General features: G+C 45.4%; 1 protein-coding gene across 1 annotated transcript in view; it reads left to right on the top strand.

Annotated features, from left to right (window-relative positions):
• Positions 1-14,092, top strand: part of unc-119 (unc-119 lipid binding chaperone) — a 37,067-nt gene extending 22,975 nt beyond the window's left edge. Inside the window, exons 3-5 of the mRNA XM_075686584.1 lie at positions 169-289; positions 3,598-3,770; positions 11,097-14,092. Coding sequence (XP_075542699.1) covers positions 169-289; positions 3,598-3,770; positions 11,097-11,218 — 416 coding nt within the window. The 3' untranslated portion in view covers positions 11,219-14,092. The remainder of the gene's footprint in view (positions 1-168; positions 290-3,597; positions 3,771-11,096) is intronic.
• Positions 14,093-14,501: the final 409 nt, after the last annotated feature.

Raw genomic sequence — 14,501 nt, 5'->3', positions numbered from 1 at the left:
GTGGGTTGTGCCAAGCTGCAAAAGCGAACTCACGTTCACATCCCGCTCTTTGTGCAGAGCAAGGCTGCGGGCAACTTTTTTGCAAAATGCACCCAAGGTTTTCATAGTCTGGGTCAAGGAGGAAGCCCTGGGCTGTGTGCATCAACTTTGCATCTTGTACGCTTACAGATGGGGACGCCGCAGGCGAAGAGCAGCAACTCGAGGGCGAGTGCCAGGACCCCAACGCAGGGCGCTTTGTCCGGTACCAGTTCACTCCACAGTTCCTCAAGCTCAAGACGGTGGGGGCCACGTGAGTCTCTCTCCTAAACGTTTCCGCATTTAGCGAAGTCAGAATTTGACACAGTATGGTGGAATAGTTGCTTGACAGGCTTATGGTTTACAGTGTATAAAGTGCATCAGTATGAAGAGGAACACGACTTAGTAATGTATCGCAATCTTTCAGCACTAAATCATGTCACTGGAACATGAAATAAACTGTATTGAATTGAAGTCTGCCCCTTCTACAATGCCACAAAGACAGCACCGGCACCTTTTTAAGTTGCTAGCTACGTTTTGTGGTGATGGGGCCAGCTGTACTTGTTTCATGCAATGTAACAAAGGCCATTGTTCATATAACTAGTAATTTAAAGAAGTAATTACTGCTCCATCATAGTAACAGTTGAAGAAGGGGCCAAGTTGTTCTCAATAAGTTGGGTCACATTAGTAAACACTCTTGCTTTTACGCGCAAGCATGACTAGCCACCTCGTGAAATCGGCGGTGTCTGTTTGAAGCCGCGAAGCAAGCGAATGAGGAAGGTGCCCAGAGGGGAAGAGAATCGCGCGCCAAGGAAAGTACAAAAGAGGGCACTGAGTGCGCGGCAGTCACTCCACCTAGAGGAATGTGTTGCTAACATTGAACAAGGTGAGGATGGAGAAATGAAGCGAAGTGTCATGGAGGAGCAAGGTGCACGCTGGGTGGACCCTTTAGGTTGACCTCCTCTGGCGTTCGCTACAGGTTTTCTTTGCGATGCATATGTACCAGGTTCGTCTCGTGATGACGTCATCCTCGCGCGCCGTAAGCTGTGTGTGCAAGTGAACGTGTGTGATGGTGAGCCGACGATCGGCTCACTCTCGCATGCGCAAGGGGAGGCAGCGCACTGTATTTAATTGCGTGCATGGCTCCGAGGGAAGAAAGGGGACGTCGTGTGCAGGTTTTATCTTGAAAGCAGTCTGCTTTAGGGCCAGTGTTTTGACAGCGAGTGTCTGCAGTCGTCAAATGTGGAGTGTTCATGTTTGCCTGTCTGCGCTGACATGTTAAGTAATTAAGATAGTAAGCAAATGCTTGCTATGAGGCGTTCTACTCTGGCGGCTGCTGCATACGGTGCAGTCGCGCAAGCCCTGTCTTGCATACGATCTGCGATGGAGACAGTGCAGGCGTCTAGGCGCGCCGAGGGCCGATAGCGTCGTGTGTGCTATAGCACCCATAGGCTTGCACGTCACCCGTGTCTACATGCAACATAACGAACCTTTTACTTATGTGTTGGTGAGCGTGTAAATTTTTCCAGTTATAGTATTACTTGCCCAACTAGACTACTTTCTAAAAAATATATTAATTCTGGGGTATTACGTGCCAGAACCATAATCTGATTATGAGGCAAGCTGCAGTGGAGGACTCCAGATTAGTGTTGAAACTCTGGGGTTCTTTAACATGCACTCATAGCAAGGTAGACAGGCATTTCTGCATTCTGCCCAAATCGGACTATGGCCACTGCGGCAGGGTATCAAACCCATGACCTCGAGCTCAGCAGCACAACACCATAGCCACTGAGCTACCGTGGCAGGTCAACGAATTTCCAACAGATGGTTACATTTAACACTAAATGCTTATGTTTAACACTGAATTTGCATTTAAATTCACGCACTTTTGCTCGTCCTGTGCTGAAATGAAAGGAAGTTCCATGAGATAGATTATTCTGCAAGAGACCTACTGCATTTACTCGTGTGAGGTCCACAGTTTCTTTTTTTTTCCAGATATTTAAAAGGTGCGGGATTTACATGAGGCTGTCTTATGACTATTCGCTCAAACATGAAACTGCGCCCCGACTGCTATGCAGAGCAACACGACCATTGGTGGCTGACAAGGAACCACCCGATGTTTCGGACACAAACTACGCAGTGAAAATGTCAGAAAAAATTGTAAATAGGATTGTTTGTTTTCAGTGTGCCAAGACAGTTGAAAATTGGTTTACAGACTTTTGTTTGGTGTTGCGCTGCATTCAAATAAAATTTGCTTGAAATTTCATGATGGCCAACTCTGCCAGTACAGTTCACCCATCAGGTAGCCCAATGTGCCTTGAGGGTCGTTGGGAGTTGCAGACACTGTGGACACTCCAGTTTCGCACGGCCAAAGCTTATGGCTTGCGAGTGGTTTTCTGATTAGAGCATTTTCGTGTTTTGCATGTAGTATTTGAGTAAGCAAATCACAGTTTACCCTGAGCTTTGTTTTATTTAGTGCAGTAGGCAGCCTGTTAGCCTGCGAGGCAACATGTACAGCAGGAGCCTGGGCTCTTGTCGCTCATATAACTGATCCTGGTAAGCGTGACACATTTCACTCATTTGGAATAGCCTGCAGAAATCTATAAGGTGGAAAAAGTTTATTGAAAGGAAAAATTGTCATCTACCTGAGATCAGCATTGAGCCACAAGGGAAACCCAAATGGGTTTAAATTGGCACTGCAACAACTTTTTGAACAGGGTTAGAAAACGTTCACAATTTTAGACGCGGTTGCCATGAACATGTCTGCCAAATATTATTCTTCTATATGCAGCAGGGAGCCCACAATCTCGCATAAAAGATTACTCATTCTCCTCTGTGGCTTTCAAGGCTCCCTTTATTGTGCCCTATCTATGACTTCATAGGCCCATGCGGCAGTCCATAGATGCCAGCCATGGGGTGAATGCTTGCGATCTAAAGTTAATCCCAAGCAAAAGCTTCCACATGTGAGCACACCACTCCAGTCTTCTAGCAGATGAGGAAGCGGCACTGTCAGCATGTCATCCCAACAGTGCTTCTTGGTCACACTTGAGCACCTTTGTCGGACAACAAACTTTAAAGGTTACGATTATGTGTACCATGAAAAGAAAAAAAAGAAAAGCTAAGGAAGGAGCAATAAGCAGAGCATTGCTATCAGCGCTGCCCCAGCTGAGAGGAAACATTATGTAGAGGAGGAATGGGGTCAGTAAGCATTGCAGTCTTCAAATCTCTATTATTAGGTCCTTCTCCAAAAATTTCTGTGGGAACGTTTTCATCGAAAGGCAAAAAAGCGAAGGAAGGAGCAATAAGCAGAGCATTGCTATCAGCTTGCAAGGCTCCTTCAGGGCGTTGGTCTCAGGTTTGATATCTGGACCAGGACGAATTTTTCTTCAGCTGCTACGCTTTCTTCCCAAAAAGCCAGTTTCAGGCTTCCTTTGTTGCTTTATGCCACTCTCAAATGAATGATAGTTTTCCCTTTCATATGTGGAACGTGCTGGGGTGCATACAACGCAAACTTGCCTGCTGCGTGGTGCCTGGCATTGCATTTCATTGCCCTCTCTCGCATTTTTATTCCTGGCCTTTCAGAGTGGAGTTCACAGTGGGGAGCAAGCCCGTGAGCAAGTTCCGCATGATTGAGCGGCATTTCTTCCGTGACAAGCTGCTCAAGACATTTGACTTTGAGTTTGGCTTCTGCATCCCCAACAGCAAGAACACATGCGAGCACATCTACGAGTTCCCCTCCCTCTCCCAGGAGCTGTGTGAGTGCTGCATGTATAAGTGAATGCTTGCCTCATCAACTCGCATCACACCCAGTCACGCAACAGCGGTAAAAAAGATGTCTCTCGTAACCCCGTATCCAGTAATCTCATATCATCGTTTGGTATACCATATACACAAATGCCACAACCCTTCTTTTTATCCAGTACTCCCATATGATCAAATGGGACACCATACAAGAGCCTCTGTGTTCCCTTATGGGTATATGGGTTTTTTGAATATGCGAGTTAAGAGGAAGCTTTAGCTCGGGAGTTCCTATCTAAATACATAAGAGCAGGGAAACGGATTTTCTTGGCAACCACTGCACCAGTCTTGCTAAGGCTTGTTGCATTTAAAGAAAGAAGTTAAAGTTAGTCACTGTAGGCAGTGGATTTCTGCCAATAATTAAAAAAGTATTCTTGGAAATTGCAAAATTTTAACAAACTCATGTTTCATTTTTGCAACTCTAACTCGGTTCTAACAACTGTAAATCAGCAATTCTGTAAACTGCATCTAATAGTACTTCTGTACAAAGTTCATATATACAAGCTCTGTAATATAGCACTAATCTGTGACTAGGACTTTTACGAAACCCTTGTAAACATAGTAACAATTTCACATACACGTTAAGCTCATATATCAGATTTGTCCCGTTTGAAATTCTCTAACAGATGCAGTTTATGGAACTCCAATGTATGTTTTTGGTGTGGAGTTACAGATTTTGAAACTTCATGCTTCTGTTTTTGTGAAATTTACCCACCGTATTTACTCGAATCTAGGCCGGCCCCGAGTCTAAGCCGACCCCTGAATGTCCGAAGTCTGAAGCATATTTTAAAAACTTACCTCGAATGTAAGCTGAACAAAAGAGTGAGGACAGCGTTCACAAAATGAAAACAGTATTTATTTAATATGAACGTACCGAGCTCATTCTGTGTGATCATCGCTGTTAGCCTCGTACGCTTGCAAGCTCACATGCGCGGACAGTGTGGCACGGCTTGTACGCGTCGAAATGCAGCATGATCACGGTGAACAGCTCCTCTCTGTTGTTGCACGCTTATCTTCCTTATCGCTATCATCTCCTCATTGCAGCACGCGCAAAAGGCATCTCTCATTGCCCCCTCCAACGACAGGCAGTTTTCTCATCAATGTTAAAGCCCCAGCCGGCTTGAATGTTTGACGAGGTCTCTGCGGCTAGCACAACTTTTTGTTTGTGGCATTTGCCTGTTTGGTGCCATTACGATAACGCCATGCCTAACGCCACTTTAGCCGCGGTACCAATACGACCACGACCTACTGAACGCCAGACCTGCATAGATGACGAGAAGTTTATTTGAGGGATCGCGAGCCATTTGTGCACAAGCATGAGTAATAGCGAGTGTGAGAGAGAAAATGTGGGGGCTTTTGCTCCTTGAATATATGACTGTGCCTAGGAACTTCGGAGCAGGCTTCTTAGCGTGCATTGTATGCGTTTGTCCCTAGGCATGCCGGCATAGTAGTAGGCGTAGTAGGGTCGAGTTTACGCTCGGATGCTGGCTACCGGCGCGGTGAAATAGGTGAAGCAGCGGGCACTGTTGGCCCATTTGCTGACCGCTGTGACCGCGTTGACCTGTGGTTGGTACATTATGTTGTCAGGTCGTCTTTCGTCAGCGTATTCTTTGTTTCTAGGCTTCGTCGGGATGGCAGCATCTCATTGGTGTAGCGTCGAGAAAGACTTCGCCGTCTTCATCGGTGGCGGAGTATCTTTGTCCGTTCAACGAACAGCAACCGCACCTCCATCGGTTGCTGCTTTTAGTTTTCTGGATATGGGCTCACGGACTGGCCCCGGGCTGGGCCAGTGTATGGTCAGTGCTACAGTGACAGGTAGCGGCCTGGTGGCGGCGAACGGTACGGTCATCGAGGGCTCCACGGAGTGGCGGCGAGGTAGTCGGCGATATCGCGAGGTCGTACGCCAAGGTGTAGTCACAGTGCTTTAACGGCAAACTGTCGCAGTCCCATCTCTAGGTATGGGCATCGGCAGGAGATGAGACCCGCTTCTCCGCAGTGGTAGCAGAGCGGGCGGTAGTCGGGAGCGCGCCAGACATCAGTCTTCCTTGGGCAGTTTCACTGGATGATGGGTAGGCGTGATGGCGGCAGCGGTGGACGACAGAATTGCATTGTTACAGGGCCCTGACGTGGTCGCGGAGGGGGACCTTGACGGCAGCCGACGGTGGCGTAGGTCATCACTTTTGGCTGGGGCTGCGTTGATTATGGTTGCACCTCACGAACTTAAGGATCGCTGAACCTCTTATTTGACGATGTCAGCGATTGAGGCCACCTGAGGCTGCGACCTTGGAAAGAGCTTCTGGAGTTCCTCGCGAATGACCGCTCTGATGGTCTCCCGCAGGTCGTCGCTGCCGAGTGCTTGAGCATCGGCACGGTTTGCGGTCAGCAATCGGCGATTATATTGCTTTGTCCGCATATCGAGCGTCCTCTCAATTATTTTGGCCTCGGAAATAAATTCGGTAACAGTCTTAGGCGGGTTGCATATCAATCCGCCGAAAAGCTCTTGTTTCAAACCATGCATCAAGAAGCAAAGTTTTTTTCTCTTCCTCTATGTCTGGGTCGGCGTGTCGGAAGAAGTCATCTCCTCCGTAAAGATTGCGATGTTCTCATTCGGCAGCTGCATGCGGGCTTCCAGTAGAGCTTGGGTTTGCTCTTTGTGCAGGATGCTCGTGAACGCCTGCAAGAAACCGTTGAGGAAGGGGACCCATGTAGACGGGGTTGATTCCTGGTTCTCAAACCACATCCTGGCGGCGTCTTCTACAGCAAAATACACATGTCAGAGCTTGTCGTCGGAGTTCCAGTCATTGAATGTAGCAAACCTTTGATATGTTTTCAGCCAGTTATCTGGTTCTCCAAATGATAATCCACCGAAGGTCGGAAGGCACGATGGGGGACGCTGGGGCTGCCATGGGGGTTGACTTGGCAACAATCTTCCTTGTCCTCTCAGGCAAAAATCTGTGCTCTGGGAGAATTCCTTGCAGCCTGCGGTTACCTCGCTGATTCTTGGTGATGCTGGTCTTGTCTTCCGCTTTCATGCTTGGATCACGGCTTTGTCGGGGCGTCCGGTACATGAACACAAAGCACCTCCACCAAATGTCACGTAGTAGTAGTGACGGTGAAGAAAGCAGCAAAACTGGGAATGATGAAACTGCTGCTTATTGGGTGAACTTGTGCCCTGAAGGACAGGCTAGACTCAAAGAATGGCAACAGTGGCAAAGACAGTTGGTGATTGTCGAAAATCTCGTCGGCGTTTCAAGCATGTCAGCTTTTATACATCAGCCATCGAAGGTTCCAGAGTAATTGTTGGTGGTCACGTGTCTTCCAGAAAGTTCTACACAACTCGCGTTGCACGTGTAGTCAGATTACACAAGCTTGGGTGACAACAGATGGCAGAAAGAACAATCGATAATCTTCAAGAAACTTTTGATACATGCGGGCGCATCCCGTGCTGAGCGATAACATTTGTTAGACCGTAAAAAGCGGTCACCCGAAAAAGATATACAAGTGCACGTGTCAATATCGATGTCTGCGATCTCAAAATGACAAAAAAAGTAATTTCGTCTTCGCTCTGCCTATCTACGCACGACAGCTGCATGCAGCTGTGTCTGCTGCGCATTGCCTCCTAGACAGCAGCAGCATGCTGTGTCGGGTAGTCTACTGTGACCTCCAAGTAGTGCCACGAGCTCTCTTGCTGCCGAGACACTCAACTTTTAGGCGGGTCTTTGCTCCTTTGGCTTCCTCCCTGTGTAGCTTTCAGGGCACTAGCAGAGAGAAAAAAGTGAGAGGAAGTTGCGCAAGAGTGCGATAACTCCGTTTATGCTTGAATTATTAGAAAAATCTTTGTGGTGCGAAATTCAGGAGACGACGACCTTTAATAGTGAGGCTATTCTATGATTAGCTGGAAAAGTGTTTCAGAGCCCCCTAAAGGAGTACATATTGACGCAAAATGTTTTAAGCTCTGCTTTTTCAGCTTAATCAGTAGCCATTGATCCAGTAATCATGGTAAAGAAACTAGTTTTGTTCAGTGCACAATATTTTAGTTATATGCTCGTACGTTATTACCAGTCACGGTTGCAATCTTGAAGGGCACTTCGTGCCCCGTGATGTCAAAGGCATGCTTGAAAACGATGATCACGTAAGCTTGTGGACCTGTGATGCACATCCATCTACCATGCCAACTGGGCTCCTGTTTTGTCTGCTAGTTTGGTGGGAAACCTGTGCATTGCTACACCATCGCAGTGCTTTGTTGGGCAGAAGTTTAATATGCAGTGTGATCCTGGCTTTAGAGGGTTTCAGCGTGTCTGCAAGCTTCTTACAATTTGTGGTTCACTGGGCAACCGGAGAAGTGTACGACAGGAACTACGTAATCCTGTTAGGGACATCTGGTGACACAGTGTCTAACCAGAGTGCATGCGAAACTAATACTACAACTTACATATTCTACCTAATTGCTAGTATAAAGAGTTGGTACCGACATTATCATTAACATACTGAGCTTTATATTAATTTCCTTCAACAATAACACTGAAGTGACAAGAAACATTTTTTTGAATGCAATGTACTACTGTAAAATTCCAAGCAAGCGTCCCCCCTACGGTGAATCCAAGAAAGCTCGTGGAGGGTGGGAGGTAGAGGGGCCCTTGCGCGGTCGCAGAATGAAATTCAAGGGCTACAGGCCCCGGATCCAGCAGCCAGCAAGCTAGGCTTATACTATCTCCCAGCAGATACATGCTCGCCTGGCTTGCTTGTTCGATTCCGTCGGCATCGATGAAATCAAATGTATTGCAATTTAAGTGCAACATAGTAGTGTATATGGTGTGCTGACCAACAAAGGCACTTTATTGCGAGCTGCATGTGGTCGTGTTGCAAGTGCCACTGGTCTCCGATTCGACAGCCCAGCGAGCTAAGCCTGCCGGCTCCTAGTCGTGGGCAGCTGGCTGTCAACAGAGCCGACAGTGCGAATGTGACTTCGAGGAAACACGTCTACACTGCTCGCATAGTCGTGCTTATATTGGCATCTTATTTAATACGAGAGATCTGTGCAAAAATGTTTTCACTTTATTTGCAACGTCATTCCGAGCGTCCACGCAGGGGCGCCAGTTTTGGGCAAAGCTACGTGCTGCTAGCTCATTTGTGCCATGTGCCCTGAATTGTCATGTGCAGCAAGTTGGGCTCTGACACGTATGCCAAGTCGGATTCCTACTTTGCACGTTTGACCAAAATAGCGACTGACGAAGGCCATGGCGTGGATGTGGCTATGCAGACACCTGGCTCTGGTGAACAAGCCTCAGCAGTAGTGTGCCTAAGCACTAAATTACTTTCTCACCAAATTGTGTTATTTTATGTATTTAATATGCAATGTTGTAAAAAGTTGACAAAGAGCTGCAGCCAAGCAGTCCGGTGAAAGTGCACGAAGCGGTGAACAGAGTGAAGAAAGGGAGAGGGCGCTTGCTCGGTAGTTGGTGTCAATTTCAAGTTACTTGAAAATGGAGGGGTGGGGGCACTTTCTCAGAATTTTACGGTAGTTAACCAAGTTATCACAAGATATCGCCACCAGATTTGCTACTTATGGCCACAGCACCAGTATTTTGCTACTTATGGCCACAGCACCAGTAACCTGGTAACCTGCAAATGATAAGTGTGCATATACACTTGGTGTACACACGTACATATACTCTTTGCTTGCAGTCAGTGCAAGATACCCAATGCAAACAGTGCTGAAATGTTTTTTGAATGGCAACTCAAGCCACTGATATCGCATGCTACTCAAATCAGTCGCCGAAACGCGTGAAGTAACATTGTTTGCAAATAGGTTTTACGCTGATGATAGAGGTCCAACCTAGGACCTCCTATCTTGTGCTTTTTTACTTTGGCTGAAATGCGTTGTGCGATAGCGGCAGTGATGCTTGATTTTTGTTGTTTTTATAGCATTCATTGTACTTCTTTAAATCTTGGAATGTTACCCCACTAGAGTAATGCCCTCTGGGGGCATGTAGTGAAGTTAATCTTAAAAAAAAGTTCTGCTTTTACCGATTCTCCACTTGCACCAACCTCAAAATTAATATTTGTTCTAAGCTGCATTTACTATTGATACTTTACAGATGACACCTATGAGCTTGCAGCAATGAAATGTTCCAGTATCTTGAGCTAACATTTAATTTGTCGGTATCCCTTTGCAGGGACAGGCATCCGCGAATCGCCATAGTTCCGCCAATGGAAAGATTGCCTATCGCATTGGCTAAAACGAGCCCTGTTTTGCTCATTAAATGTAAATTTATGTTTTTTATTCTTCACTAAAAGTCATGAAAAATGACCTTTGTTGCCCCACACAGCAAAAACATGAATATGCATAAGTGACCTATCACATGACCTTCTGCTAGTGTAAGCAGTTCTTGGTCATTTTATTCATATATTAATGCAATACACTTTTTTCTATTGAAAGTTGTTCTAACTTACAATATACAAATAAGCCTTGGTTTTTGGTGAGTTGGCTTGGCGCGTCTATTGACAGAATAATGATGCCAGGGGACAGCCAGTCATGACGTAGGTGGGTACTTGGGGAAAGATGTGTTACAAATGTAAGGAAGGTCTGTACAACAATGCAAACTTGTATACCAGCTTGTTATTTTCAAAAGTGGTTGAGAAGGTATAAGTGCAGGTGGTTAGCCACAGTTGCAGTCACTCCTGTTGAAGCAGAATTGTGGGCCACTTTCACAATATGCGAGGCGGGTTATCAGCATCGGAGCTCCCACTTCTCACCATTGCTGGAGGAGGGACTCTTTCTTTTTTAGAAGCTGCTTAGATCGAAAAATTCGGCTTGCTAAGTATCTACGTGTTTTTGGAAGTAACCACTGCAGGTGTAAACACTACAGAGGGTGAGCTTTTGGTTTGCCATAAAAAATTGCGTTCTTAAAAATGAGAAGTTGATCCCTTTAAGGTTCACATGAGGTTTTAGCATAGTATCCCATGCGATCATGTAGTATTATTGAATATGGGTTAAGAGGCACGTGTGTACAGTAACCGATACGATCCTGTGGGATCATTGGATGTGAGAGTTATGGAGCTATGATGCCTTTGTATAGTACCCTGTATGATCTTATGAATCTCATGGTCTTGTGACCTAATGAATGTCCATGGGTGCTAAGAGGCACATGAGGTTTTTGTACAGTATTTTGTGTGGGCACATGAGGCTTTTCTGTGTATCCTGTGGTACCGCGTGGGATTATTTGTGTTTGTGGTGCAATGTACATTTACACACTCTCACTCTCTCATACATTTGACTGCAGGTGACGAGATGATCGCCAATCCATTTGAGACCCGGTCGGACAGCTTCTACTTCGTGGACGACAAGCTGATCATGCACAACAAGGCAGACTATGCCTACAACGGGGGTCTCCAGCACCAGTAGAAAGCCCGGCGGTGGCCCTTCTTTCCTCATTTTCTCCGCTCTGCTGCCAGGTTCGCGCACCACTTGGCTGGGATCACCGGGGGCCACACGGTGACACCTGCATCTCGCCTGCAGACTCCCCACGCCCCGTCTAGGACACAGCCCGTGCACGCACACACACACATACACACACTCCTCCGCGCCTGCCATTAGGTCATCGCCACATGCACACGGCTTTGTTGCTGCGTGGGAGGATGGGCTTTCCTCCTTTATTCTCCATTCTGTGCCGGAAGCGGCAGCACAGTTGTAGCTGTCAACCATAAAAAGATGTGTACAGCCCTCGCACAAGAGCACCTTGGCATGTCTTGGCTGAGTAGGAGTTTCTAAAGGTGGGCACAGATCACTTCTCGTGTTAGCCTGCCGGTCTGCGGAACATGCCTTCAAGAAAGAAGCTTGAGATGGGCGGCTGCTGTTGGAAAAAAAACTAGAGTTGACATTGTGTACGTCATCTTTTAGTCAATGCCTCACTTTTCTTTTTCTGGGTCCGTTCTTTGTTTGTTTGTTTGTTTGCTTGCTTGTCGGTATGTTTCACAACAGTATTTTGTGGGGAGCTTCAAAAGAAAAAGAGTTGGGTGAGAAAACTGTTGTCAAGGGGGAGAGACAAATGGTGGAGAATAAGATATGAGGAGGAATAAACACCTCCCACAGAGTCACCAATCACTTCCTGTTTCATTAATTGGGCAGTATTGACATCTTGAACATAACGTCACCATGCCAGTGCGACACGAAAAAATATACCACAATAAGCTGTATCCATTATCACAAGTTTACTGCAATGTAGGCAACTCTTGAATGCTTCTCTGGGGTGCTAAGCTTTACATGGTTAGGGTAGGTATAGTGGGGAGGAGGATAGCCTTTTTATTTTTTTTTTTCTGTACGAGTGGTCTCATTCAACGCTTACTGTGTTGAGCCAGGCGTGACCACGTTCACTAGTCTGGTGCTTGCTGGCAGAAGCACTTGTCCGAAATGACTACCAGCTCAAAATTTATTTAAGGAGCATTTGAAGGGTTCTCAATGGTTCCTGCTAGGCAAAAAGCTTAAAACTCGAGCTCAGCAAGTATCGAGAGCTATATGGCGCATGGCGTGTGTTTGCAAAACGAGGGAATATTTGTTTCCTTGCGCTTTTCTGGTGTGCCCACAGTTTGAAAAATTAATATTATAGTGTTGGCTAATTTCAGTGCTATAGCTTTAACCAGTGGCACATTTTGTGCATCATTTCAGTTTGGTATATTAGGGATTTTGAAATACTTTATAGCATTGCTACGCACACTTTCTTTTTGTTTTCAGTACCTGGTCTTCGTGATGACCTCTTCGAGGTAGCAGTGGAGATGAGTGTCCGACGTTCTTTCGCTGTACAGCTATGTTTAATGGCTGTGGTCTGCTTTGGAAGCAAACTCATTACGTAGTGTCACAGATGCGGTGGTAATAATGCAAGCTCAAAAATCATCCGAGCGTGGCCAGTTTAATCACATCACCATACTCTTGTTTCTGTTTTGATTCTGCTATGCTGCTTTCTTTTATAAGCTTTCCTCGGTTCAGGTATCATCATTAAGGAAGAAAGTGTTACTAACTTTAAATCAACTTGTGGTGGGTCACAGAGATTGCTTTTCACTGTCATGTCACATCATGTGAGAAAAGAATGTGGTTTTATTGCAAGGGACAAGCATCGCTACAACTAATGCGAGTATATATATTGCAAACTCTTGTTTGTCTTTACTGTCAGTTCCGGTGAACCGAATTGTTCATTCGACTTACGGGCCCAGTGTGCTGAAGTAGCTGTCGGTGCAAAATAAGCCAGCTTTTGCAATAAGATGATGAACCTTCACTGTCAAGCATACATTTCTGTCTAATAGGGCTTCTCTTACTATCTCCGCTGCAAAAACTGCCTGTGCTAATGTCAGAAAAATGCTTCCTGCCTCAGTTTGACTAATAAATTTGGAGCAAAATCAGCGTCGCCACATTTCGGCAGAAGCACAGGTCACTGAAAGAGCGTAAGCAGGGTGATTTTTGTTGAACTTTTCTTTTGTAATTTTTCCGAAAAGAGGTTACAGTCTAGCAATAAAAGACAGTTATGGCATAAGAAGCAAGCAGCATGACTGCTTGGTAGTTAGTATGCTGCTAACGCAGAGCATAAGCATGGTGTTAAAAGTAGTGCAGGGATGGGAGAATTAAGTGTCTACAAACCAGAAGAGTCATTGCTATGGCTGCCAATAGAGAATGGTTGTGAACATACTCTCAGCGGTCGAAGCTGCCATTGAGTCGCACAAAACTGGTGGTTGCATTGAGGAAGTCCGCACAGCGTAATGAAATTGTGCAAATTCCTTTGTAATTTTTTATTTCTCTCCTGTATTTTGTATGTGGATATCGTTTCACATTGTCTTAAAAGAACAGCTGCGACACTTGTTTTTCAGTTTTTTTGTCAGTGTTTATTTAATTGTCTCAAGTTGTGCTTTTGCTTTTCATACAATAAAGTTTTAAGTTGCCGTAAGCTTGGGGCTATTTTATTGCTTGAAAAGAAGGCCGGGCGTTTCGCCTGCTCTCAGCTTCCGCAGGGCTTCACTTCTGTGGAGTGAAAGGCCTGCACTGGCTTGCCGAGTTATGCCATGGTGGTGCATGACTTGGCATTATTGCAGGGAAATATTATCGCTGCAAAACTTGCGGCACGAACAGCCAACTAACTGTTCCTTGTACATGCGCTCAAGGTGGTAGTCGCTAACATGGCACAGTATATGCCAGTATGCAATCTCAAGGAAAAACGGATCTCGTAAAGTAATAATATATATGTAGTCTGACATGACTCATGGAGCCACGTTTGGCGTAGTTTAATAGTCTTAAGAGGAAGCTTTAGCTCGAGTGCTCCTATCTAAATACATGTAAAAGGAGAATTCGTTTTTCTCGGCAACCACTGCACCAAATTTGACGAGGTTTGTTGCATTTAAAAGACAAACTTAAAATCTAGTGACTGTTGGTTTCGAATTTTTGAGTTAGATCGTCAATTTTTTATTAAAAATTGGCAAAAATAGAAAATTTTCAAAAAACGAAACTATCTAGTTTACAACTCTGTAACTTAACCACTAAAAATGATAATACAATTCTGTGAATTGTATCTAATAGCACATCTAAAGCGGACAAAATTGATATGTTACACATAAATATAAAAAAATTTAATCATAGAGAAATACAACTTTTGCAAAACCGTTGTAACCAACGTAACAAATTCACATAAGATGTAAAATGACATACT

Source organism: Dermacentor variabilis, chromosome 3 (assembly GCF_050947875.1).
Source record: "Dermacentor variabilis isolate Ectoservices chromosome 3, ASM5094787v1, whole genome shotgun sequence".
NCBI lineage: Eukaryota > Metazoa > Arthropoda > Arachnida > Ixodida > Ixodidae > Dermacentor > Dermacentor variabilis.
This window is presented reverse-complemented; position numbering and strand designations above follow the sequence as displayed.